At 39.8% G+C, this 27,910-nt stretch overlaps 1 protein-coding gene across 1 annotated transcript; it reads left to right on the top strand.

The window, feature by feature from the left end:
* On the top strand, nucleotides 1–27,908 carry SLC38A4 (solute carrier family 38 member 4). The gene is made up of 16 exons (XM_056847658.1): nucleotides 1–80; nucleotides 6,974–7,211; nucleotides 9,265–9,355; nucleotides 12,458–12,573; nucleotides 14,896–14,969; nucleotides 16,116–16,208; nucleotides 17,200–17,281; nucleotides 17,371–17,453; nucleotides 17,581–17,639; nucleotides 18,254–18,529; nucleotides 19,100–19,179; nucleotides 20,309–20,409; nucleotides 20,851–20,975; nucleotides 25,961–26,105; nucleotides 27,327–27,424; nucleotides 27,518–27,908. The coding sequence occupies exons 2-16, from the start codon at nucleotides 7,093–7,095 to the stop codon at nucleotides 27,617–27,619; spliced, it is 1,644 nt and encodes a 547-aa protein (XP_056703636.1). The 5' UTR covers nucleotides 1–80; nucleotides 6,974–7,092; the 3' UTR covers nucleotides 27,620–27,908.
* Nucleotides 27,909–27,910: the final 2 nt, after the last annotated feature.

Here is a 27,910-nt window from a genome sequence, read left to right as displayed (position 1 = left end):
CTCTGAAAGGCAGGTGCAATATTTTAAATAAAGGAGCTATAACTTAGTGTGAAGAAAGAAAGGAAGGAAGAAACTTTGAGGTAATTATTTTTGGATAGTTCATTGTGCTCTTCAGTAAAGCATTTTCCATTGTTATAAAATTACAGTTCATCTTAAATGTAGGTGGTGTGGAAAATATTTTATTGCAGCTTTTAAAATAGTTGCCTTTATTGGTACATTTGTTTTGACATTTAATTTTTGTTGGGCAAGAAATTCAGTGTAATCTTTGATTCTAAATTATTTAGCTGTCTGCTATTTTTTTGCCTAGACCAGGTTTATATAGCTAATTATGACATTAGTAATAATTACTTTAGTATTGAGGCATTAAAGTATCAATCAAAGTATGAAAACTGTATTTTTCTTCTGATAGAAGTTTAATACATTCATTACCCACACAAATTGCTTTTTGTGACTGTTTGGAAAAAATCTGTCTGTGATGTGAGTGACGAATTAGTGCATTGAGGAAGCTTAACTCCAATTAAACTAGACTTAAATGGAATTAATCCAGTTTACCTGATTGTTTCATTTATATCCCTTAATTTGTGGGCTCTAAGGCAGCATTCATGAGGTTCTTCTATGGTCTCACATCTAGGTACTGATCATACCCAGAACTACTTGTATTCAACATAGTTGAATCATGCACCTTTGTGCACTAAGCACATAGAATTTATTCTTGTGCAAGTCAGTACTTACAAGAAAGTGAAAGGCTGGTGACCTGGAAATAAATATTTCATCAAGTCGATGGTCTGAATGTTGTGCACGTTCTTCAGAGTGTAGCACCCAACTCTCTGGCTTTTCTAAGGAATGTTTCTATGCCTGCAGAGCCTACTGAAACCTAGCAGAAACCCTGGTTCCTCTGACTGCCCCAGATTGGGTAGGCATACGATGTGCTGAAGCAAGCAATCCTTCTTCCTCCTAGGAAACCTGACCCATGATTGAACTACTGGAGAGCATGCAAAGGAAGACCTCTGCCGCTATGCAAACTCATTTCACGTTATCATTTTTAATGGTAGTATGGCTGTGCAGAAATCTGTAGTTATGCCACTTGTGCCGTTGGTGCAATGCGTATAGCTAGAAGGTTCATGCATGTGCTGCTTTAGAAAACTATTCATAGTAATAGTGGACAACATCACAGACATTTGATTTAATCCAGACTAGATTTGCAGTTTCCAACAATTCCTCCTTCCCATTACATATGTAATTCCTCAGGGTCCTCAATTCCCCAGAAGCAGCATGCCAAGATTAGTGGGATGGGGGAGGTAAGAAAGTTCTAGTGTATCGCTGGAAAATTTAATCTGGGTCAAACCCATTAGTGCATACCTACAGCAATGGAATGTGCGCCTTTTGGTGGTACATTAATAATTGCAGAACACTGTGTAGGAATGCAGAGTTATATATTTCAAATCTTGGTTCCCTACAGATTTAACATTTTAGGATTAAGGCAAAATGTAAAACAGCCCACTAAATAAAAATAACACAATATAGCAGTTTTTTAAAAAAAGAACAGAAGAATCACCAGAAGGAATTGAATGCATAAATATTTGTAATCAGGATTCAAACACTTCCCAAAGACTGGCTGAATTAAAAGGTTTTAATAGTCTTAACAATTAAATGTGTAGGTACTTGAGAGATGCCCACTCATAAACCAACTGGTAGACAGTGGAGGTCTGATCAGTTCTATGGAACCCTGGCAACAATTGTAATTTACAAATGTTTCCAGATGCCCCACATACCATGCTTTACAGTCATTTAATGTTCTGATAAGGGTTGTGCAAAAAAAAAAAAAGGTAAATTTTGGGTTCGGGTTTATTGGGCCCAATTTTTTTTGGTAAACCCAGAATAAGCCAAATACCCATACCAGTAAATATCAGTATTCAGCTTATTTCTGGGTTTACCGAAAAATTTGGGCCCATTATAGTCTATGAGGATTTTTTGAAGCTCCTGTGGGGGCATTTTTGGGGGTAGAGTCCCCAAATTTGCAGTGTAGCTGTAAGGGACTCTCCTTAGACGGTCACCAAAGTTTGGTGAACTTTGGGATAGGGGGTCCAATTTTATAGGCTCACAAAGGGGTCGCCCCATCCTCCAGGCATTTGCGAGCCGAGCTGTCCATCGGTTTTCAGGTTTAGAGGTTCGGCGTTGCCAAGGACTGGTGGAAAGAGCAATTGGCAGGCTGGCGCCTCAAAGTCTGGAGGCTCCCATCATATCTGGGTCGCATAGCATGATGTCCATGCAAATTAGCTTCCAAATTGAGGAAAAAGGCTTAAATGCAAAAAAAATAAGGCACGGAAAACATTTCCTTTGGTCGCAAAATACATCCTGTGAACAGTCCTTTATTGTTGTCATCAAAAATCTGATTTCAAGTGATAGTCACGAATATTTATTCAGCTTTTTCTGGAATCGCCTATTCGGCTTCAGAGAGATCCCCAGGTTTTGGAGTTTGGTAAAACCAAAGCCCGAATATTGCTGAAACGGCCAATTTCAGGTTTATTTTCGGTTCGGGCATATCAATATGCACAACCCTAGTTGCAATAGCATAAATCACTGTGACAAAATCAGGGTTTCTGCAGAAGGACTGCAGCTGGCACAATAGTAAATGTGCTTCGGCGTGCTGATGCCATTTGGACATCCATATTCTGTGCTGGAACTAGAAACACCCCCAAACCACAAAGTTGACCATCTATAGGGAGTGCAACCTGCCCAGTATAGGTTGAACACCCCTCACTCTTACCAACAGACCTTCATGTAGACTGGGTTGAGTTTCAGTTCATTCAGCATAGCCCACTTCTGATTGCAAACGTGTGTTCAGAACATCTACTACCACATCTGGATGAGATGAAAAGGACAAATAGAGCTGTTTATCATCAGCATACTAATGACACCTTCTCTTAAATCTGCAGACAACTTTCACCATCGTTTTCATATAGATGTTTCATAGCATGTGGGGTAGCACAAATGCCAGGGAGAAGAACAGGTCCCCCAGCGCCACCCCATGGAATCAATTTACTAGATAGGAATGGAACCACAGTAGTAGAGCACGCCCTAGCAAATACGATGATGTTCAATCTTAATCTTGTTTACTCAGAAGTATGTCCCGCTTATTTAAAGGACTGACTTATAAGTATATATATTTAAGATTATATTTATATCTTTTATCACGATCTTGGTTCACTATGATCTGCCATGAACGGTGAATTCTGCTCACTTCCTTGCATAGCCAAGACATTGGCCTTGCTTGCCTTGTCATGCTGGTCACTGCCCTGTGATGAAACAGATGACAAGCAAGTGACAATGTTTGCTTTTACTCCTTAAATAAATCCAAGGTTGATTTAATTTTCATTTAATGTAAATTGATACTGTTTGGGGTGCTATTTTAATAGCACATAGGGTATATATTTTCTCAAAAATAACAATGAAACAAGTTAATGATGTCTTGTCTCACAATAACCAGTCATGTCAAATAAGCCCTTAGCTATGGGTCAGACCCAATAATGTTGGCCCTGACACAGTTCTAGTCACTCTTAACAGCTGGTGACACCAGAGCAGGATGCAAATCTGCATCCACATTTTGAAAAATGCAGTTTTGCCAGTTCAGCAAAGCCCATATGAGGTCTGGGATTCACATGTGCCTCCAGATGTGCCTTTGCAGCTGCCATCAGAGAGATGCTAGAAAGACATGTAATGGCCTTACTTTGCTGGATCAGGGTGATTAACAGAATTGATTTTGTAAACAAGACCTAGAGTTGAAAACGTAAATAAATATTGCCAAGAATTATTACTCTGGCTGGCTTATACAATTATACATTAACCTAAGTCCTCCCCAGATATCCTAAGTAATATCTTTTCTAAATCATTTCCCCCAAAAAGTGATCCGATAATCCCAAAAGTAGGAGATGTGGGGGGTGGGGGCGGGACAAAGACTGCATTTTTATTTTTGTAACCTGTGCTTTCCTATGGTCTTCAAACTTGATACCACATATCATATAAAATTCAGTTATACTTCCTGATCATTTTAGCAGACATATTTTAAGCATAATTTGGGCATTACGCAATTTCATTCTGCTTGCCAGAGGACAAAATACCTGGTTTTATGCCTCTAGCAAAAGAAAAGCAATTTGATTGTGTGTTGCCGTAACTGGAGTTCCTTGTAGCTCAGGAATCAGGGCCCCTGGAATGTAAGCCTGACTTTCCCTGAGCTGATGCCAGATTCGGTGTTGACTGTCACTTACGACACTGGAGTGATCACTGAAACGAATATGCAGAACGGCATTCTCTGGTAGGAAACCATATTAAACAGCTTGTCTTATTTTGCCTCTCTTTTAGTTTTAGATTACAAATAATGGATTTTGTGATCCACTGGTAACTTGTAGCTGTTGTGCTAATACCGGGAAATACTTTTATGATTTCTGCACATCCATTTTATTGCTCTCATGCTATAACTAAGAGCTATAAATAAATGCATGACTGGGTGTTTGTTTGGAAGGGCATGTTTAGATCCAGGAGAACTGTGAAGCATTGGTTTAGTGGACCCTACAAATCTTATCAAATTAAAAGAAATCAGGCTAAACACAAAGAATTATAACTGTTTATTTTGCTGAGTTTTCTCATATAGCCTTTTCATTTTTCAGTATTTTAAACATTTCAAATGCATGCTGTGTTTTGATGTTTGACGGTGCTTAATTTTCGGATATATTGAAGTTAATGTGTTGTACCAGTAGACCCTGGATTGACAGACTTTTGCCTGATAACTGTGATTCAGTTCCCTCATTGCAAGTGATGAAATAGTTCTTGAGCTGTTGAAAAAAATAGGTATTAAACAATTAGCATGTACTTGTAAATCTGGATCATAAATATAAATTGGAATCAATATATGTGTACTCAAACCCCTCCCAATATAACTGGGAATATATTCTAGTGTAAGTGGTCTGTAATTTATTTGTGGGAATATGGAGTTTATAAATGCTGGATCCAGTTAATACCTATGGTAAGACAAACTAGAATCTGAATGGGTGACTGCTTGATAGTGAATGAGATGTCTGTGATTGTTTACCACCTCTTTGCCTGAGTACACATGAGCCTACAGTACATATAGGTTGTTCTACCAAATTATATAATATTAATTAGTTACCACAATGCAGAACTTCATGTGGTTGCTAATATATACACAGAACTTCTAGACATGTAGCTCTTTCAATAAAAGGACTAGATCTGTACCTGCAAAGGATTCATATTTAGTTCCACTACCCAGACGTTATCACTGTGTCAAGACAATTATACTTATTTACAATGGATCCTCACAGACTACCAGGACTAACCAAGAAGAAAGGAGGTGAGAATCCTAAGGACACTGGGAAAGCATGAAGAAGTAGGTCAGTGAAAGAGGAGGGGAAACTCAGAATGCAGCATCTCTAGAAAGGGTTATAGGATTTCCACATTGTGTTTTTAAAGAATGGTAGAGCAGAAAGATGACGGATCTGGCAGCAGACTAAATAGCCCTTCTTGAAGTCTTGGCTGAAAGCAACTATCCAAAGAGGAAAGAGATGCAGACAGAGCCAGCAAGTACTTGGAGGTGTCCTCTGCAGAGAAGACAATCCTGTTTATATCAAGGAAAGGATATCCAGATGGTGTTATAGAGAGGAAGTTGGACTTTTGAAGGGCTTTTTTTCTTGAAATCAGATTGGGACATGGACACAAATAGTGTGGAAGAACGGAAAGAAGCAAACAAGGAAAAGCAGGTGACTTGATTATGTATGTAGCCTTGAGTCTTTGAATATTTATCTGGTGTCCTTCACCCTCCTCGGTGGGACTTTAGGGGTATTGCACCTGTCTTCACAGTTGTACTTCATGGTGCAGTATTGCTCAGCTTTTTTGTCACAAAGTGTTCTTCTCCCTGGGAAAGCTGCCAGAGAATCCAGCCAATCTAATATGGCTGAAAGACAGGCACTTTTCTCAAACACAGGTGTTTAGTTGCAGTCACAATCAACCATAATAAAATTAACTGTGTGGCATTAAATATACATCACAGCAAAACCAGGAGTCTGCTAATCATGTAACATAAACGTATTTAGTGTACACTGGACTTTTTTTCTTAGGGCATTTCCACACATGATGTATATTGATCTGGAAATCATCATTTGTGAATCTTGGCAATGTGAGACAGAAAACAGAAATGAGCCAATTTTAAATTGATGTGTATTCCAACAAATACATCCTGAACACCTGAATTTCAAGGTTTTAATATGTCCAACAGGATAATTAAAATTCATATGTGAGGACTGAGAAAACATTATTTGATTATTCAGTTCTGACTTTGTTCAATGTCATATTTAAGATTAGATCGACAATTTCCTTACCCTCCGCAATAGTCAATTATATGAATCTGACCAACATAAAACATTTAGAACTGCATTTGAAATTTATTTAACATTGTTTGCTAGTTGAATCAAACTGTGATAGGCTGTTTATAGCACTGCAAATCATTTCTTTTTAGGCAAGTGTTTACTTTTTTTTTTTTTTTTTTTGAATAGTGCAATCCTAAGAACACTTTTCCTGACCAGTAAATCGATCTGAGTAGGATTCTGGTTAGACCTGTTTAGGTTTGATCTCTAAACAATGCTGAGTTTTTAAAGCTCTAGTTTCAGATATTTGTTTGTAACCTGTATGATTTACAGGGTTTTTGTTTTTTATAAACTTCCTTGGTCCAATTTTTGGGGAAGAAAGGGTAAGTCTGAGTTTCACTATATTAATTAATGGTGCTGAGGTAAATCATATGATTATTGAACATCAGAAATATTTCTTCTTTATAATTATATGAAAAGAATTTCTTCTTGCCTAAGTTCCTGTCTTATTACAAAAATTAAACCCTAACAGAGTGACTCTAACTAATTTATCTAATTTGAGGGGAATGTTAATGAGGCCTTTTGTGTCCTGTTTATAGAACAGAGTGTTCTGAGAGTCAACATATTGTGGTGGCAGAACCTTTAAAGCAGAAGGTACAGTTCTGTTGACACTGAAGACGCCTCGGGGTGTGTATACTGAAAATTGCTGACAGCTCAAATGGATCGCATGGAACTGCACAAAATCAACATAGAGCTTGATGAAGAGAGCAACAGTGGGGAAAGCACTGAAGATAACTACACAGGGGTGGGGGATCCAGAGAAGACTACTATTAGCAGGTATGAAAGGCTTTAACTGCACAAGAGAAATGGCAAGCATAACTCCAGGAGCCCAGATTTCACATTTTGAAATATTTTTAGTTTTCAGTTCATTTGCTTTCTTTAAATTTGTTATCCATGTGAAGATATTAATTTTAGTTCTTACAGTTGTTTTGAGTTTCCACCAGCTTCAACGAAAACACATTTCTGGCTGTAAATCTCTCTCATTCTTGGCTTCTAATAAAATCACACTTTAGAAATAAATGAAATGATTCAAGGATTGGATTCTGCTGGTAAAAGTGGTGTTTATTGAATTAAACAAAATGTATTTTAATTCACTATTTGGGAGGGGGATTCCCCCCCCCCCATATCAAAGATATCCTATTGATTTACTGTACCTATAATTTGTCCATATTTTAGGTTTCCAATGAAATGATGAGCAATTCATAATCATTCAGTTCAGTTTACTCCACGTTTTAATGAGAAATTTCAGCAAGTTCATGGCTAGCCTCTTTGCCTACCCATTTTGTTATGTGTAGTGAGTATTTCAGACATTGCAATTGATCCCCCAAAAGTTTTAAATTGAATGGATCCCATGAGGCTTCTACTCATTTGTTTTGGATTGTCAGATCCTTACTTACCTTACCCAACTTACAATATTAGTTTGTCTTAATAATAATTGAACCACCTGATGACAAAGAGGAAACATTATAAGCAAGAACGTGTCAGAGATGATGAAGATAGCACTGGAAATCTGGATCCACATCCTGCCATGAAGTTCACTGGTTGGCTGGCTTTAGGCAAGTCACTAAGCCTATGCTATCTTTCTGGGTTCCGATAAAGATAAAACTGGACAGTCCCATTTAGCCTGCACTAAACAAATGTGATACACTTCTGATAAATATGTGTTGAAAAATTGGTGGAAACTTGATGTTACTATTTCATTAATCCCAGTAATATTAATCTCAATACACCAAATAATACACCAAAAATAGCACTGTCCCTTACTTAAAGAGAGATTTTGTTTTCTGTTAGATTCAAGTCCAGAAGCACCTTAGAGACCAACAAGTTTTTCAGGGTATAAGCTCTCGAAAGTCAAAGCTTCCTTTGTCAGATACAAGTAAGAATGGAGATTCAGGGATCTTTATCCCTACCTATATCTGAAGAGGGGAGCTTTGAATCTCGAAAACTTGTACCCCCAAAATCTTGTTGGTCTCTAAGGTGCTACTTAGGGTTGCAAGCTCTAGGTTGGGAAATACCTGGGGATTTGGGGGGTGGAGCCTGAGGAGGGCGGGTTTTGGAGAAGGGAGGGACTTCAATGCCATAAAGTTCAATTGCCAAAGCGGCCATTTTCTTTAGGTGAACTGATCTCTGTCGCCTGGAGATCAGTTGTAATAACAGGAGATCTCTAGCCACCACCTGCAGGTTGGCAAGCCTAGTGCTACTCGACTCGACTCTAGCTCTTCTACTGATGATCAACACAGCTACCCTCTGAAAGGTTGTTTTCTGCAACCAAGTAACTACTGCAGAATGCCTTGCTGAACAGTCTGCACCCTCCACCACCACAACCCCACACACACACCTCAATTAAAAAAGGAATGAAGAAAAGGGACGAAGGGAAACAGAGAGAATAGTTTACTAATACTGACCGTAATGCAGGGCATTGCTCTTCTGTACAGAAAAGGTCTTCCACCTAGTAATGTTGTCAGATAGTTGTCTATTAAACTTGCTATGTTTCATGACCTGGGGGTCAGGGAGCTGGACACATTTCATCCTTTCCATCCACCTGGTCCAATGGACCATGGACTGTGATGCAACGGACAAAAGAAAGGAGTGTCTGTATAGAGTGGATTGTATGGAGGACAGACTTTGCCTGGCCTACTAGAATTTTGCACATTTCCACAAATTCAGCATACCTATTCTAGGCAAATCTTACTCAAAATTTGTTTCATTTTTAATTTACAGTAGAAGAAACAAGGCTTCTTCAATAATGGTATGGCTTCAGTGTGTAAAACCTAACCCAATTATGAGATTTATTATTTTATTTTATTGCTTCTTGTTTGTTTGTCTTCAGTCAGTTTGTTGGTGATGAATCAGAAAGTCAGAAGTTCCTAACCAATGGATTTCTGGGTAAAAAGAAATTGGAAGACTATAAAGATGAATATGTAAGTTTATTAGTAATGGGTGAGTTGTAGGGGGGAAAACATTTGAAAGCAGAGATGCCTTTCATAAATCATTGCTTTGAAAGAATTTTTTTTCTCAAGCAAATTACGAAGGCTAGCAATGTAAAAGAACTGATTTCTTTGGGTATCCTGCCACTGACCCACTAACAGAAGGAGCAGGAAGAGTGATCTCGCCCAGTTCCCCTTTTAACTGTAGTTCACCAACACACATAGCTGTTTCTCCATGAGTACCACCACCTCAATAACTTTTCAGGGGTCATAGGAGGTTGCTGGGGGAAGTGGGGAGACATCTGCTTCTCACAGTGGAAGTGTGGTAGAACACAATCCACCGTTACTAATGGGCTGGATCCAAAGGCACCTTCTGCAAACTGAAGGTACTTCTGATCATGCAAGGAGGAAGCAATTTTTACCATCCTTCGTAGCCCAAGATCATAGTCCCTTGAACTCTAGGAAAAGCATTTGAGCAGGGAAGCATAGTCAGAGTATTTTAAGAGTCAGCAAATGATCACTGATATAATTTCAAACAACCCTTTTTGCTGTAGAAGCAGGGGGCAGGTCCTGTATGGATTTTCTTTCTCTGGCACCAAAATGCCTTGGGCCAATCTAGGGTTGCCAGGCCAAGCCTGGGAAATGATGGGAGGGTTGGGGTCAGGGGCAAGGTATGGGTCAGTGGCATGAGCTTGAGAACGTCACTTCCAGGGGAAACCCTAGATCTACCACCCATCACCCCCAGGTTTTCCTCAAAAGTGACATCATCACTCTCATGACACTGGTTAGATTTTTGTTTGTTTTTTCAACCCACAACCACTTGGAGCAATGTTCAGGGTGGGGGATCACCACCCCGACTGGGGGCTTGGCAGGCCAGTCCTATATACAGAGCACAGAAGTTACAAAGGAATTGTTGTAAAGATGTGATCTTGCACTCTCTTACATATGCTCAAGTTCAAGCAATCTCAAATGAAAATAAACTGGAACTTGAGTTTCTGCATTAGGAGTCTGCTATTGCATGCTTCTGGGCCAAATCAGGTTCTCATAGGGCCTGGCCCTCCAGATCCAGAGTTCCCTTCCCCACATACAAAACAGGAATGGGAAGAGATTGGTGACAGTGACAATAAAGCTTGCAGGAAGATCACTTTAGAAGATGAATTGTGGGGTCCCACAAACCCTTGCCTTCTCTCTTCCTTTTTCGAATGGCTCTTCAGATATAAAAAACAAGCAGCGGATCTGCACTCTGACTCTATAAATGTGCATGTAGTTAGTCTCTCCTTTTTAAAAACTGTAGCTCAGAATTTTTTCCTGATAACATAGCTTTGTGCTGCTTTTCTGAAAGAGATGCATTTTTTTCTAGCTGTCAAAATATTGTATAATTTGGTTACAGGTTTATTTTGTTTCTTTCCCTCATACTTAAATGTAATGAAATTTCAGGTAGCCCAGTTACTCCCTGGACATGATCCTATTATGTATAACTTTTGCACTTGTAATAGTGAGTCTTCAGGGAACAGGCTTTTATTTTATGGATCTGTAGTTCTGTTGTTGATGGTATGCAATTTAAATTTAAGCTTTAAATTTTCAGATACCGAACAATTTTTCATCTTGAAGTGAGAATATAAAGTTATTACCTACAGATTCTCATTTAAATTGCCTGTTATTACTGTATACAGAAACATTCCAATTGGGATTTTTAAATAATTAATGGGAAGAAAATAGGTCTCAGATACATAAATGTTAGCTCTTGTCCTAGAAAAGAACACTTTTTTTAATATGGTGAAAAATCTTAGAGTAAAAATACCAATTTCCACTGAAATGTAACAACATTCAGAAATTAATAAACTTTGATAGAGTGATTCATTGTGCAGCTTGCTATTCTCACATACTCTTCAAATATTTCAGTGTCCTGGGGTATTTTGCACTCACATTCCATTTAGCAATTCCTGACATGAAATGAAAACAGCCTTTTTCATACATATTAGAGCTCCAGTAGAGTTTCCTGTAGTTTTGAGCATCAGATGTTCCTGCAGATATAAAGGGTTGGATCTAGACTTATTTCCACTGCTTCCTGCTTCCTACAGCAGACCACCCGCTCATGTCATTCCACTGGGACCCCTATCCCCCAGGAGCAGCTTATTGTTGAAGATCAGTAGGCTGCAGTGGGAGGAGAGAGGCAGGAAAGTTCCATTCTGATATTGGAAAACCTAGTCTGGATCCAGTCCAAAGATCCAAAGTATTTTAACAATAACCAAATAATACATAACTAAGATTATGGGGAAGACTATAGGTTGAATTATGTGGATGTATGAGTGGAAGATGCTCACAGAGGCAATCTTTTCCACCTTCTCCTTCCCACAGCATCCATATATTATCCATTAAAGGCATTACTTGGGAGTCGTGGGACCCATAGGAACAAAAAGCTATGGAAGGGAGGGAGCTACAGTGAGGAGGTGGAATCAGGCAAAATTGTTCACCTGGCTGTTGCACCAATGGAAAGTTTTCTTGGCTGCACTTCTTCTGCCAGTAGTGCAAATGAGGTGGGGGAAACTATTCCAGATTCCCGCTCCTCGCTGCAGCCTCTTGTGCCTGGGAGCTTTTCGTCCAGAAGGGTCACGTGACCCCTAGAAATACTTTTTCAGGGGTCACAGGTAGCTGCAGTATGAAGAAGGCAAGGCAAGATCTTTCATCCTAAGTGCCTTCTGCTTGCTCAGCCATAGGCTGACAGCCCTACAGTGCTAGTCCTGCAGACATCAATGAAATGAGTACAGTGTCAAGGATGGTGTCCATGAAGTAAGTGTTTGCAGAACTACAATGAAAGATAAGACCACAGCACTTTCATCATGCTAAGCATTTTGCTTAGTCCAGAGTTCACTTGTGATTGCTGACAATAAATGGTACTGTGCAGAAAAGGCTAGTTTAAAATCAAATGTACATTCAGGATCACATCTCATATTTGAACCATTGTATTGAGTAATTTTTGTCTCTTGTGAGGATGGCCTTGGTTTAGCTTGCAAAAATGTAGACGTAAAGAGACTTGTTTGACACTGCCTTCACTGATGTAACCAATTATACCTTTTCCTTGTTGTTTTTCATCAGCACCCAGGAGATACTTCATTCGGAATGTCTGCATTTAACCTGAGCAATGCCATCATGGGCAGTGGCATCTTAGGACTTTCCTATGCCATGGCAAATACTGGAATCATACTTTTTATGTAGGTACCCACGATATGCATCAGAAAAATGGGTAGAGTTTGATTTAGCATTGTGTTCTACCATTACAGGCACATTTTAATTGTAGACTAAGATCTTGAGAAAACAGTCTTACAAGATTGCCATAAAGGTCACCAGTCCCAAATTTTACAAAACACAAAGGAGATGCAATATATTGTATATTTACTAATATGGATTATATTATAAACACTCGTTAAATTTTGTGTATAGTAGTTTATAAAAATGCATATTTACTAATATGGATTATATTATAAACACTCGTTAAATTTTGTGTATAGTAGTATATAAAAATGCATTGGGCATGTGTACATTATTAACTGCTGCTCCTTTCATCAAGATATGGGCAGCAGTAAGAATGGACTGCCCTGACCTGGATGGCCCAGGCTAGCCTGATCTCGTCAGATCTCAGAAGCTAAGTAGGGTCAGCCCTGGTTAGTATTTGGATGGGAGACCACCTAGGAATACCAGGGTTGCTGTGCAGAGGAAGGCACTGGCAAACCACCTCTGTTAGTCTCTTGCCATGAAAACCCCAAAAAGGGGTTGCCATAAGTCGGCTGCAACTTGACAGCACTTTACACACACACAAGAATGAACTGGGACCTCACTTCTGAGTAGTAACTTGTTTCTGTACCTGCAGGTTAGGTATGCCATCAAAAAATAGGGGGTCATCTTACAATCATGTGCAAGTCACAGTTATGTCCAATAATAATTTTTTTGTGTGTATAAAATTTTCAATGGGGTCATCTTCATGTCAGGGTCATCTTCCTTTCAAGTAAACATGGGTTGGTTGAGACTTTGAAAGTGTAAATAAGGCTGTGTCTGTGCTGATCATGTAGTTCCCACTGTTAAATCAGTACTTAAAAATATGATGTCATACAGCTGATTGTGTTTCAGAATATAGGAGGAGAAAGAAACGAGCTGTTCCATTTTCCACTAGAGGATTAACGTCTGTCAACGTAGATGGCTAGTTAATTAGATGATTGATTTCCGCTGTGTGTGCAGCACTTCATACTGCTTAGGAATGTCTCATGCTCTATATATTATTTTCTGGCTGTTTTGTGTATTTTAGCCTTTCTGTAAGCCACTTTGGATTCCTACTGGGAAAAAAGTGGATAAAAATTAATAAATAAATAAATAAAATCTAAAATCCACAGCTCGATCCAATACAGATGTTATGGCTGGGGTCAAGAACGAACCCCAACTCTCCCTAATATAATTTAACCCTGAGAGCACCTACCTTAAAATAACTAGCAACACTCATTTTGTCATGACACAAGTCTGACTGATACCTTTATTAAGGGTCAATTATCCTGCATGTGTCTCTGATATGAATTTATATTTCTGTAGGCAAAATGAAAATGAAAAAAAGGCAGATCTCTTTATTTTCCAACATCTATTTTCCAACAGCAGCATTGCAATTCCAAGTGTGAAAATTTTACCTGAGGAATAAATAGCTCTCCTAATTATATATCCGTGTATTAGAGTGCTACCCCCCCTACTGTGGAAGGCAAATGCTCTCTGTCCATATGGAACAAAATCTGAAACGTCATGAATAGTAATGCAGTCCTTCTAAAATCTGAGTATGCCAAATGTGCTACCACTGTTGACAGTTAATGACATGTAGTTGACATGTACTATCTATATACCATATGTTTTGATAGGCAACAACAGATGCCCCTGAGTGAATTTTAAACTATAGCTAAACCTATCAGAAAACCAGAGTGAATTAAAAAAAAAAGATGATCTCACTTCAGCAAATGGTTTTAACTCCTAAAAACTTTCTGATTAGGACCAACCAAAATATCTCAAAATACGGAGCTCAAGCTTTCAAGTTCCCTAGAACTCTGCATCAGACAGAATGTTAATACTCTTGTTACACACTCCCTGCTTGTTTTGTACTTGGCATTTAGTCTGGTGAAAAGTTCAGTGGAATCCAGAAGTTGGTGCTCAATATTCTGATATTTTGCAGAATCTTAAAAAAAATGTAGTACACCACTATTTTTTTTTTTTTGGATTAAAATATTTTTATTTTGCTATTTATAGTCCAAATCCTATGCTAAAAGTAAATCCCATTGAGTTCAGTGAGGTCTTGCTTCTAGGTAAATGTGCTTTAATTTGGGTTATAACCAAAGGTTGGTCTTCAACACAATGTAAATCTAGTTCATTCCCCACTAAAATTTGAAATGATATCTCCTAAATTGAACTGTGTACATACTTGTGTCAATATATATAAGACTGAACAGCCTGTGCAAATTTCTTTATTGTGTATGTGTGTGTGTGTTAACTTTTGTTTTACCTTGCAGAATCTTAATGTTTAGTGTGGCCATAATGTCTCTATATTCAATTCACCTATTACTGAAGACAGCTAAAGAAGGAGGTATGATATGCAAACTATATACTTATTATTAGAATCATAAAATCATAAAGTTGGAAGGGACCACCAAGGTCATCTAGTCCAACCACCTGCACAATGCAAGAAATTCACAACTACCTCCCCCACACACACCCTCAGTGACCCCTACTCCTATTAACTGGGGGATCATTCTAAGAAACTGCCTGGCACCCCCAGTTGCTCTGGCAAGATGTGGGTAGATGTGATGTTACACTACGAACCAATGTCACATCTGGGCAAAAGCAAGGCAGTACTTCCCCAAATCCAGATGTGATGTCAGTGTCTCAGATGACACTCTAGAAACTCTATGGTATTCCCATAGAGTTTCTAGAGCTGGTTTTTGCCCAGATGTGACATCAGCACATAGCACAACGTCACATCAACTTCCTGCTGTTTCTCTGAAACAGACATCCCTACTTCATTCAGGGTGGGCAGACAAAGTTGACAGGTGAACCAACATACTGTTAAGTAGGATGAAGGTAAGGATGTAATTCTCTGGCCTCTTGACAACCTACTCATTCACTTTGGTCCTCTTTGGAGGCTCTGCTTCGGTTGCTCCTACCATCTGAGGCTAGACAGGTGGCAACCCAAGAAAGAGCTCTCTTGGTTGTGGCACCAAAACTCTGGAACTCTCTCCCCAGGGAGATTCATCTGTCTCCCTTTATCAGTGTCTTCTACCAGTGGGTGAAGACCTTTTTGTTTTGTTTGGCACACCCCTGATAACGGTTATTGACTTCTTCCCTGGTTCTGCATGTTTATGTGTTTTTATTGAATTATTTTATAATTTTAAATGTTATTTTTAATTGTTCAAATGTTTTCAAGTTTTCATGTTCACCACCTTGGGGGCCCTGATCAGGTGGAACGGCAACATAACAATGTTTTAAATAAATAAAACAATCCCACATCATCCAAGGTTAAAACATTTTCACTTACCAGTGATTTCAACGGGAGAAAATTAAGTGCATGCTTAACATTCCTATTGAATTTAAAAGTTCTTATGCCAGATCATGACCTCACCATCCACATCTCATTGTGCAAGGTAGACACCTGCATGTACTGCCTCAAAAGTCATGAGAAGCCCAACCCATAAAAACATTTTAAATAAAACTATTAATTTTATGTTGTTCCTAGGGTCACTAATATATGAAAAGTTAGGTGAAAAGGCATTTGGATGGCCTGGAAAAATTAGTGCTTTTATTTGTCTTACAATGCAGAACATTGGAGGTAAGTGGGAAATAACTTTTATTCTTGAATAACGGGGTGCCATAATCCTGGCCCCCTTCATGTTTGAAGGATCCCTTGTTAATTGCTGCTTTAGAAGGCCCTAAGAATTAGGTTGGTGGGGGGCAGGGGGCAGGGATGGGGGGCAGGGGGCATGGAGGGGCCATGAATTAAAATTGATGGGCCTTCCATACCCCCACCCCCCACCCCTCATGATTTGGTCCATCAGGTCTCTCTTTGAGGGAATGTGTGATCAGGATCTCTCAGTTATAGTTTTTAAGTTATAAGAAATCATGACAAGAGAGTCCAAATCAGATCAACACCATAGTACCTGGAAGGGGAATTAACCTTCTGTTAATGCCATTTTCCCTTTATCAACTATTTGCCCTGCAGGTGAAAAGAATGCATGTACTTTACAGGTGCCTACATGGTTTCGCTTGCTGGGAGCAAAAACAGCTCCAAAAGGCTGATTGAAATCAGAAAAACACTGGCCTGTCTCCTACCACTCCTCTCAGCAAAGTTTGAAGTCTTTTTCAAGCCTCCTCCAGTTTAAGTCACTTTTCCAGTAGAAGAGCAACTGAAGTTGGAGAAAGGCTGTCTATGCTAGAGGAAGGCTTCAGATTGTGCTGTGTAAAGTAGATAGGATACAAGCCAATGCAGAAGGAGGGAGAAAAATGGCCTTGGGATTTCTAAGGGTACAAAGAGACAAGATGTGAACAATCTTGATGACACCTCCTAATGTATTTGGGGCATTCATACACCTGTGAACTTCTTGTATTCTAATTTACATTTTGCATAGGCATTCTTAGTATTCTGTAATTATATCCAAACTCCAGATTCTCTAAATGACTGGTTTTTCCCAAACAACTTGACAAACACAGCAATTTTGTTCATCAGAGAAAACTCAATTCTTTGAATGTTTTGAATGTTCTTCTTCAGTCATTGTGACTTTACTCTCATAATCTTTACGGATTACATGTGTTTTTCATTTCAGCCATGTCAAGCTACCTCTTTATTATTAAATATGAACTTCCGGAAGTAATTAGATCATTTCTGGGGCTTCAAGAGAATTCTGGGTATGTGTTCACATTTTTAATTCAGAATCATTCATCTGCTTACAATCTTAACAGAATTGATTAATAGATCAACTCTTTTTTCATTCTAGGGAATGGTATCTAAATGGCAACTACCTCGTGTTATTCGTGTCCGTTGGAGTTATTCTTCCACTTTCGCTTCTAAAAAATTTAGGTAAACCTTTCTCCTTGTTCAAATGCATATATAATTGCTTATTTCCAATAAGTGTTTGACTTAACAAGCTGATTTCACTTGTGGATTAACTTCCTGTGCATTCACTTTATTATTGTTGTTTTTGTAGGGTACCTTGGTTATACGAGTGGATTTTCACTCACCTGCATGGTATTCTTTTTGAGTGTGGTAAGTAGTTCTACCAAAAGTGTTGCTAGCATATGTTGAACCTTTACATTGTAAGTGCATGTTATGCAGTGCTTGATGAGTGTGGATAATAGTTCCAGCTTTTTGCAGTGCTCATCCACAGTTGTCCTCCATATGACTGATATTTTAATATGGCTCCTCTGTGTTAACCCAAGGGCTTGGGTCCCTCTTAAAATTTCTATGGATGAAAGGGGAGTATGTTTTTTTCCTTCCTCTCCTCCCAAGCAGACTTCCATCTCCCACCACCTCCCAAGCAGACTTCCATCTCTCACCAAGCTACTCTTGGAGGTTCTACATCCCTGAGGGAACAGTATTTTGGGTTGTAGTAGGAGGCAGATGCTGGGGAGTTGCACTGTGTGGACAGGAGTCCTTCCATCCTCAGACATTTTAGGCAGGATCCAAATGAAGATTTGGTTTGATGTTAAGAAAAGTTACCCAAAATGGCAATTGCAGCAAAGGATGAACTCTCCCAGCACACATACTGTCACAAATTATATATATCATTATATATATATTTCATGGTGCTGATGCAGCTACAGTAGAGTGATGTTGCTACCAACCCAAAACTAAAGATGGTCTTTATACTTTTATTTCAGGTAATCTACAAGAAATATCAAATACCTTGTCCTCTCCCTGTCTTGGATAATGATCTTGGCAACTGGTCCTACAACAATACCACAGTTCCAGTACATGTAGTGATGTTACCAAATGATTCTGTTAATTCAGGAGTCAATTTTATGATGGAAAGCACCCATTCACGCTATTCAAGTTTTGAAGAAACCAAAGATCAGCATCAAAGTGGAGTGCAATATGAAGCTCACAGTGAAGACAATGACAAATGCCAAGCCAAGTATTTTGTGTTTAATTCACGGGTACGTTTCTGATCACTTGTTGGGCAGAAAGTGGCCTATTTGCTGCCTGCATGTTCCCCAACATAATGGAGGCTTAGAGTTTTATTTAACTGATATTTATTTTATTAAGCCAAAATATTCATACCCTGCCTTTCCTCTCATCTAATGGGGCTCAAGGTAGTTCAGCAGCCATTGTGGGAATGGCAAGGGTGGTCAGTCTGTTACACTTCCTTCTCAAATTGACCAGTAGACAATCAGTCTTAAGGACCATCATAATTCAAGAACTACCTCAGGTATCTTTCATTAGCAGGAAGTTTTTGTCTACTCTGTGCCCTGATGTGCAGGAAATTGGGAAGAATCCTCAGTAGCCATGACACCACCATTTCTTTTTTTCCAATTTATAGTTTCCTTTTATACACACACACAAACAAAATATCCTTTCATACTGGTCATTATATAGCATTCCAAAAGAGTAGAATGCCCTTATTGCACCCTGAAGCCATTAACGCTGAAGCCATTCACGCTATCCAGTAAGAAGTAGAAATACTAAATTATGCTAAACCGGTACCCTTGATTTTGTTTTGTTTTTAGACTGCCTACACAATACCGATCCTGGCCTTTGCATTTGTATGCCACCCTGAAGTACTGCCCATATACAGTGAACTGAAAAAGTAAGATTACTCCTCACAGATCTACCCTTTCCAATCTCTGTATTTAAGCAGGGATCATTTTAGTGTTCTTTTTATATTTACGCCCTTTGGATATTTCTCCTTTCTATTCTGTACCTGCTTTTCCACAATACCAAAGCATGTGAAAATTAATTTTTTCGTTCTGCCTTTCCAATGACAAGAAAATGTTATCCAGTCTGTCTGTAACAAATTGGGAAGAATTGCCTTTCTGTGCAGGATCACTGTGCTCCTTCTCCCTTTGTCTTTCTTCTAAATGAAATCCAGTTGTCTGTATGCCTTGTGCACAGAAACAAGCACTGGTTCCGACTGTTTTTTAATGAAGTGAATAAAAGAGATCTATACAACAGTCTCGGGAAACGACAAGGTGTTTGTGTGCAGGAACATTGGACAAAAACTAATGTAATGCTATATCTGCACTACTAAGTTATACCAGTTTACTCTGGTCTTTCCAAATAAATCTGTAGTTGTGTGAGACACTAAAAAATGTTGTGTTCAAGCTCTCAAGCTGCTACATTGCTAGAGTCGTTGGGTAGGGAGTACATTACGACTGGGGGAGTACCTAACAATCCAGTTTAAAACTGATACAAAAGATGAAATAAAGACTTCAAGAGGAATAAGTCAGAGATAAAATATCTAGAAAAGACTTTGGAATATAAGGACTTGAAATGATAGTTTATTGAAAACCCTATGGCTTTAGGCACAGAACAACTCAGGGCCAATCCTTGGCATTTCCAGTTAAATGATCACAGGTAGCAATTATTAGGATTGACCATTGTGGGTGTGGCTGCAGCTCAGTAGCATTTTGTTTGTATGCAGAAGGTCCCAGTTTCTATCCGCATCATCTCCACTTATAAGTAATGCGAAAGACCTCTTCCTGACACCCCAGAGAGCCGCTACTGACCTTGACAGACCAAAGGTCTGACTCAGTAAAGTGCTATTCCATGTGTATATGTGTACTGTTCTTGGCTTGTGGTGCTGGAGAAGAACTTCCATTCAAAGTATGCAATATTATGCTGGATGGTCTGGCTCACTACAATGCATCTTCTTATGTTCTATCTTCATTTATTTCTTGAAAACCCATAATATTATATCTTCTTATTTTCTTCTGCAGCCGATCACGAAAACGGATGCAAAATGTTTCCAATGTCTCCATCACTGGGATGCTTGTCATGTATCTACTAGCTGCTCTGTTTGGCTACCTTACCTTTTATGGTGAGTCTCTAGAAAATTGGTAAAATTCAGGGTTCTTCTTTTTGTAATCGTTAAACCTCTTTTTTCTTGTACTAATATTTCCCCTCACTGTTTTCAGCTTTTCTTCTGCTTTAAAAAATGCTCTGATAGCTTTATGAAGGAATATTAAGTTGAACTCAACCAGCTTTTCCACTGTTGAAAAAGGGAGGAAGGGTTCCCCTTTGATCACCAAAAAACCTGTGCTGGAGATTATAGGACCTGCATGGACAAAAGCCATGTGGGATAGGGGCTGCAGTAAGGAGACAAATTAGGTGAGGTGAAGTGAAAAAGCTGGCTGGATCCAACCCATCAATATATCCAATTCTCAGCATGGCCCCCTTTGGGATATTTATGTTCAGTGAATGAGGAATTGTTCAGTGAATTGTTAATCCATCACTAGAATTTACCATTTCTTTTCTGTAGGAGAAGTTGAAGATGAGCTACTCCATACATATACCAGAGTGTACACTTTTGACACCCTGCTCTTGATGGTCCGCTTTGCAGTGCTCGTGGCTGTGACCCTGACTGTGCCAATAGTCCTGTTCCCAGTAAGTCAAAAGACTATTCACAAGTTACTAACCCATATTTGCGATCTCTGGTTTATTTCTCTCATTTATGATAATTCATTTGATCACTTAACAATACTTCATCCTGCCATGGGTTCCCTAGTGTGGTGCCCATGGGTGCCATAGTACTTCCCTTGGCATCTGCCAAGCTTTTCAAAAAGTGGATGGGGCTACTGTAAGGCAGGGCTTGTTAGTAGCTGACCTCATTTAAAGGGTTTTCCCCAGGAGGCTCAGGAGAACTGGTAAGCACCTGGGCTTTCCTTAGTGTGTGGGTTCATTCTCTCTTTAGGCTTTCCATCTTCCCAAAAGGTATGAGGAGGGAGGTTTTCCATTTGATTCCACCTCCTCTGGCAGGCATTTTGGGATGGCCCTTACCACCTTCTCTCAACCTTCCAAAGGTGTCAACAGGATTAAAAGGTTTGCGGATCCCTGGTTTAGCATTTAAGTAATCCAAGCCCCCCCCCTTTTTTTTTTAGTGTAGCCTCAGCTGGTAAAGCGTAGCCATGGATCATTTAGAACACTAATAATCTGTCTAAATTGGTAGTGCTCATTCTGCAGATGGTGACCCTAAAGTGGGTTGAAACTCCCTCGCAGGAGCATCATGAGCCTCAGTCTCCTGAGCTGAGAGAGCTTTCATTCTAGCAATAGGCAGAGCTGCCAAATTCCCTCCTTTGCCCTGCTCGTTTCCCAGAGGCTTGGCTCATTCTCAGCTGCCAGCCGTTCAGGAGGCAATAGCTACAGACTATGCCAGTTGCCTCTGCCAGCTGAGCCCCAGCCTTTGGCACTGCCAAGCTACAGGGACCTGGCTCATGCCAGGCTGGTGGTGGCATGGGAGGTGGTGGCCGTAGCAAAATCCCTGTCACCTCCCAGACTTGCACCAGTGGCAGCTGGGTCCATACTTAACCTTGGCAGTGATGGTGGGTCCCACTTCCAAAAGAAGTGGTTCCCATTTATTACACACTTCCTCCAAGGACACGGTGCCCCCTTTTCTCCATTTTCTCCTCACAATACACACAAGATGTAAGTTAGGCAAGGGGGGGAGAGAGAGAGAGAGAGCGCACCTGGTCTAAGGTTATTCAGTAAGCTTTATGGCTGACTGGGGATTGGAATCAGGGTCTCCTCAGCCCCAGTCTGATACTTTAATCACTACACCACGCTAGCTTTCATCCATCACTAGAGATCAGTCTGCAGTTTTGTCAAGTTACCTTCAGCTTCAGGACGCACTTCATATAAATAACAGGAAGTTCGAGTGGCAAAGATCTTGAACAGCTTGAACAAGCTGAAGTTAGCCAACAACCGGCTTTGAGACTGGTGGAATGTCAACACTAGACCTTACAAATCCGACCCCTTTCTCCACTCCACTCGATCATTCATGCTTTATCCTTTTCTAATAGGCGTTTCCCCAGTGCTTCCTTGGAAAAACTGTGTCAGCTTTCCCTCAGTTCATATCCCAGGGCTTTGTGGGAAACTCAATAGCAAGGTTCTCCCTCTGAGAAAATGATGCCTGCTGCATTTAAGAGAAAATTCCAGTTCTGGTGGAGTTTGCAGTAAAAAAAAAAAAAATTCTTCAACTTTCTTGCTAGGGGGTTGGCCTCCTGTAGTCTGGATAATGGTTTGGGGAATGGAATAGAATCCTGTGACTATGTATGCACCTTGTTTCTTTCCCACATTAAGTAAAGAAACTTCATTTTAGACAGATTAGCCAGCGAGGTGTGGTGGTTAGAGTGTTCGACTGGAACCTGGGAGGTGCAAGTTCAAATTCCTTTTTGGACATGAAGCTCACAGGGTGGCCTTGGGTCAGTCATGCTCTCTCAGCCTAACCTGCCTCACAGGGCTGTTGCGGGGATAAAGGGGAGGAGGAGGAGGAGGAGGAGGAAACAATGATGTATGCCATCCTGAGCTTCTTCAAGGAAGGGTGGAATAAAATGTACTAAATAAATACATTAACCTTTCTTACCTTTGCAATGACCTTTTATTTATTTATTTTAAAATTGATTTTCTTCTTAACTGCTTTACTGTACATAAAATTAGCCACTCCGCTGTGCTTATTGCACCCATAAACAGGTATTGGAGATGGGTCCTAAGAGAATTCGTGGGGTCCTCAGCTGCCTGAACAACTGTGTTGGTGGTCATTTCTATCTTTTTAAGAAAAAACATTTAAGGAAAACTGGCTAGGGTGCAAGGTCATCACCAAGGAAAGGAAAAAATGCAGTTTGGTTCTGGTTTTCAGTGATATCCGTTCAGTAGCTTTCAGTGGGTTTAGAGGGCTCCTGTTTATGTTGCCAAAATAACACAGATTTTACTTTCTTCAGGAAAGTGACATCCATGCAGAGATAAATGCACGTATTGTTGATGGAGCCCCCTCAGTACACATCAGACTTTCCCAGAGCTGATGTAGTACAATGGCTCACAGCAGACTGAGTTTCTCAAATTACAGCTGCATGACGTCTGGAAAGGTTCTCTTGTTGCCAGGAGTGACACTTGCATTCTGTTCCACAAATCCCTTGTGGTCCCTGTGATCTATGTCCAACTTGGAAACAGAAACTTCCAAAATCTCCCAGTTGGGATTTATCAGAGTGAAGCAGGTTCTCACTGCCTCTCCTCTGTACTTGGGTAATTTACCTGTGAGCCAAGCTTTTCGGTTTGTCTGTGGTTACAAAAACAAGTAACTCCAATATTAGAAAATTTTATCTAAGTACATAAGCAATCATTGGATACAGCAAGTAAATGTGCAAAAGACTACAGCATCTGAGGTAGGGATACCAGCTCTGGTTTCAGAAATACCTGGAGATTTGAGGGTGAAGCCTGGGAGAGTGGGGTTTAGGGATGGGAGGAACCTTGGTAGGGTATAATGCCATGAAGTCAACCTTCTAAAACAACTGTTTTCTCCCGGAGAAGTGGAATAAGTGTTTTAAATAAACAAATAAGCCATGTATGAAGTCTGAAGATCAGTTGTAATTCCTGGAGATCTCCAGCCCCCACCTGGAGTTTGGCAATGTAGAAAATATTAAATAAACACATTCCTCTTTCCCTTGGTCTGTAAGTTATTTGTAAAATGTTAAAGAGACAGGCAAAAGTATCTTAATGGTTCCAGATTTGTTGTTCATGATCTGTTCATCTCAGTTTTACCTTCTTCCTCCACCTTGTGGGTCAATATCTTCAAATCATTTGCCTATGTGTGTGTCCTTCAGCACCCCCCTGTATTTTTTCACTATCTAAAGCATCTCTCTGGCCATTTATGCATGGTAATTAGCAGCGCGTTCCAGGCTGAATTGCCCTGCATATTTTTTCAAATTTTGCACACTGAACCATCATTCCGGAAGTGACTGCGAAGCTGGAGCATACCTGCTTCGCATTACTTAAGAGCCTTTTTAACGTGACCTTTGGTGTTTGCCGGGAAGAATTCCCCTCAAGGAGCCATACAATATAACAGCAGCACGTTAGCTATGAATATGCTAATGGCTATGCAAATGGAGGAACGAAGGAGCAGTCGAGTGGGGGGTGGAATTTTTCCTTTTGCGTCGGGCCTGTGAATAGGCATTTTTAAAGTAGCATTTTAAAAAAGAGCTTTGAGCAAGCATCAAAATTGACCATGCATAAATGTCCTCTCTCTCTCTCTCTCTCTCTCTCTCTCTCTCTCTCTCTCTCTCTCTCATGTGTCTTTTATAATGCTAACAAGTGACTGCCCCTTCTTTCTTTTTTGTAATATTCTTTTTATTCAGTTTTGAAAGAAACACACACATTAAGGAACATACATTGAATAATGACACACACACGAAACAAAAGGTTCCAACTGCCCCTTCTTAAAAGGAAGCTTCTTGTTCCCCTAAACCCCCCAAGCCCATTCCCCTGGAAATTCACCAGATAGAGAAAGGAAAAGACTGGAAATCTATATTAACTTCTAAGACTCAGGAGGTCCCTATTGCTGAAGTACTCTCAGGCCACTCCTGTCCCAGGTCTTCTGTGTTTTCTTGGGCTCTGTTCATTACCCTAAGAATGGCTACTCCCACAAATTCTTAAGCTTGGAATTTAGAAGCAATTGGGGAGGGGTGACATCATTTCACCACAACCATATCCTTGTCTGTGGGTGCCCCTGCTGTGTAGCTGAAGTCATCCACACAGGGGCTGGTCATTTTAACTTTAAACCGATTGGAAGAACTTGATTATAGGGGAAATCTGCAGTCCCAAAGTACTCTCTGCATGCTTTAAAAGTCAGTAGTAAAGCTCTCATTGATTTCAATGCTCTGAATACACCCCGATATTCTGGCAAAACAATTTGTTAGCCATTTAGATTCTGCGCTTAGAATTTATTGAACTAGACAGAGAATTTCAGTGTAACACTATCTGGAGTTGGCAAGCAGAGCTGCTGTTGACCTTTTACCTACTTGTTAAGTCTGAAAGCTGCTGAAATGCCGTTCAGGTTGAGAAAGTTTAAGAGATTTGGAGTAGAGTCCTAAAAAGAGCTATACCCTTCTCAACCCATTGACTTCAATGGATTTAGAATGGTGTAACTCTTCGTAGGATTGCACTGCTGGTGCATCTACCATTTTCTTGATGACATTTGTTTTAGATTGAATGATTGAGTGGATGCCCTTTATTTTCTGAAAGCCTTTTAGAAAAAGGGTTTCCAAAGAATGTGGAAGGTTCCCTGAGTATTTTATGTTACTATGAGGCTCAGGATTTTCTCTCTGTTGCACTTCATTATTACTAATGATCCTTGAACATCTTATTTTCTGTTTATATCCTATATACTTCCATTTACTGCTACTGTTAATGTTAATATTTGATATTTTGCCTAAAAGCGCACAGACCATAACATTAGATAATGATCACCAAGAGGAATTCTCACAAAGAAAATAAGAAAGATATTTTATTTAATTATTTTAAATGACCTTTTCTTGCTGCAAAAGTACATAGAGTGTGCCTTAAACAAAATATGCTGATCTGTCATTTCTGCTTTTTTACAGATTCGAACATCAGTTTCTACACTTCTGTTCTCAAAAAGGCCTTTCAGTTGGATAAGACATTTTCTGATTGCTGCAGTCATCCTTGCACTTAACAACCTCTTAGTAATTTTTGTGCCTAGCATTAAAGATATCTTTGGATTCATAGGTAAACTTTTTTTAAAACCCTCAGTTTACTAAGTCTTTGATGAAAACCAAATAGCTTATGTTAGAGTGAGATCCAGAGTTGTGCAGTGGTTACAGCATCCAACTAGAATTTGAGAGACCCTGGTTGTAATCCCTATTATGCCACGGGAGCTTGCTGGGTGAACTTGGGCCTATCATGCACTATCTCAGCCTAAGCTACCTCACAGGGTTGTTGTGAAATGAAGAGTATTACCAGTCTCTCGGTGGAGTTTAAAGTGATGGGATTTGGAGAGAGAATAGCAGATGGCTGAGGGTAGACCCTTGAGAGGCCCCACTAGAGAGAGAAGTCAAGTCAGAGGAAGAGTTTCCTCCTGCAAAAAAATAAACAATAGGCAAGATAAGCGAGGTCCAGCTAAGGACAGAATCATGGAAATTCAGGGCATGAAGGGAATAAAACAAGAACAGTAAGACTGCATCAACAACAGCAGAGAGCTCAAGAACATGCTAGTTTTCTGTGTGCATGAATGTTTTCTCATGGGGGTAGTTTGTGTCAAGTGAGCCTCCACACATAGGTGGAAGTGGTTCAGTCCTCAAACAGGTTTTTGGATAACTGGTTTTCTAAAAAGCTGAAGGATCTTTACTAGCTATCACAACAGTATCTGGTTGTGAATTTGTTCAGAGATTGAGCAGTTTTTATCTATCAGCAGATAAAAATCTTGCCTCTACTGAGGCAGAACTGACTCATAAGAAGAGAAAAGTCTACTTGGGATAACTGATCTGCGACATCCGTTTCACATCATGGTACCACGGGATGGTTACAATGTCATATCATGCTAGTCTGTGATAAGTATAAATGTTATTTGCACTAGACCAGTGCCTGAAATACAGGAAAGTCATAAATCATCTATGTACAGCATGTTTTATGCCCCTTTCTGGCACATATGAAGCAATCTAGATACAGAGCAACTAGTGCAGTTACTGGAAATCACTGCGCTACTAATTACTTCTCATAAGAGAATGTACTTGTGCTTTCCTGCCAGGCTTGCAGATATGTGAAACATTATTATGCAAGATTCCCACTTTCTCGACAACATACCCTACTTGGGTTGATACCATTTACTGGGAGCCTAAAAGTACATTGTGTTACAGAGATATATCCACATAGCTCTACTCATTGACTTGCTTTTCCCCCTAACTGTTGGCTCTCCTACCACATCAAAACTATTTACATTTCCTACCCCAGGTGCTTCTGCTGCCACAATGCTGATTTTTATTCTTCCTGCTGCCTTCTACCTTCGTATTGTCAAAAAAGAGCCTTTGAAGTCACCTCAGAAGATTGGAGTAAGTAGACCGGCAATGGGTTTGGTTACTGCAGTATTTTTTTCTCTCTTCTGTATTCATCTGGGATTTTTGTTTTGTTTTTTACCTTCTCAGGCTTTGGTATTCCTCATTGTCGGAGTCATCTTTATGATCGGGAGCATGACCCTCATTATACTGGACTGGGTGTACAACTCTCCAGGTTCCAAACCCCATTAATCTGGAGGAGAAGAGAAAGAGGCCTTTCCTTTCCTACTCGAAATGGTCAACTGCCATCATCCCCCCTACACAAAGAAAAAGACTTATGACCATATAGATGGGGACAGCACTTCTAGTCAATAACTGGAAGATTCCAAAGACTTTACTAGTAATGTTACTAGGAACCTATGGAATATTAAAGCACCCTTTTGTAAGGGTGAATTATTTATGCATCAAAGCCTGTGCCATGCTTTTCTGGCCCAGGAGAGAATTGAAAAGAAATGTGTGCTGGGGAATGCACAGAGTTCGTAG

The sequence above is a fragment of the Euleptes europaea genome, chromosome 3 (genome assembly GCF_029931775.1).
Source record: "Euleptes europaea isolate rEulEur1 chromosome 3, rEulEur1.hap1, whole genome shotgun sequence".
In the NCBI taxonomy this organism is placed as follows: domain Eukaryota; kingdom Metazoa; phylum Chordata; class Lepidosauria; order Squamata; family Sphaerodactylidae; genus Euleptes; species Euleptes europaea.
Note: the sequence above shows the minus strand (reverse complement) of the source record. Positions and strands in the feature narration are given on the sequence as shown.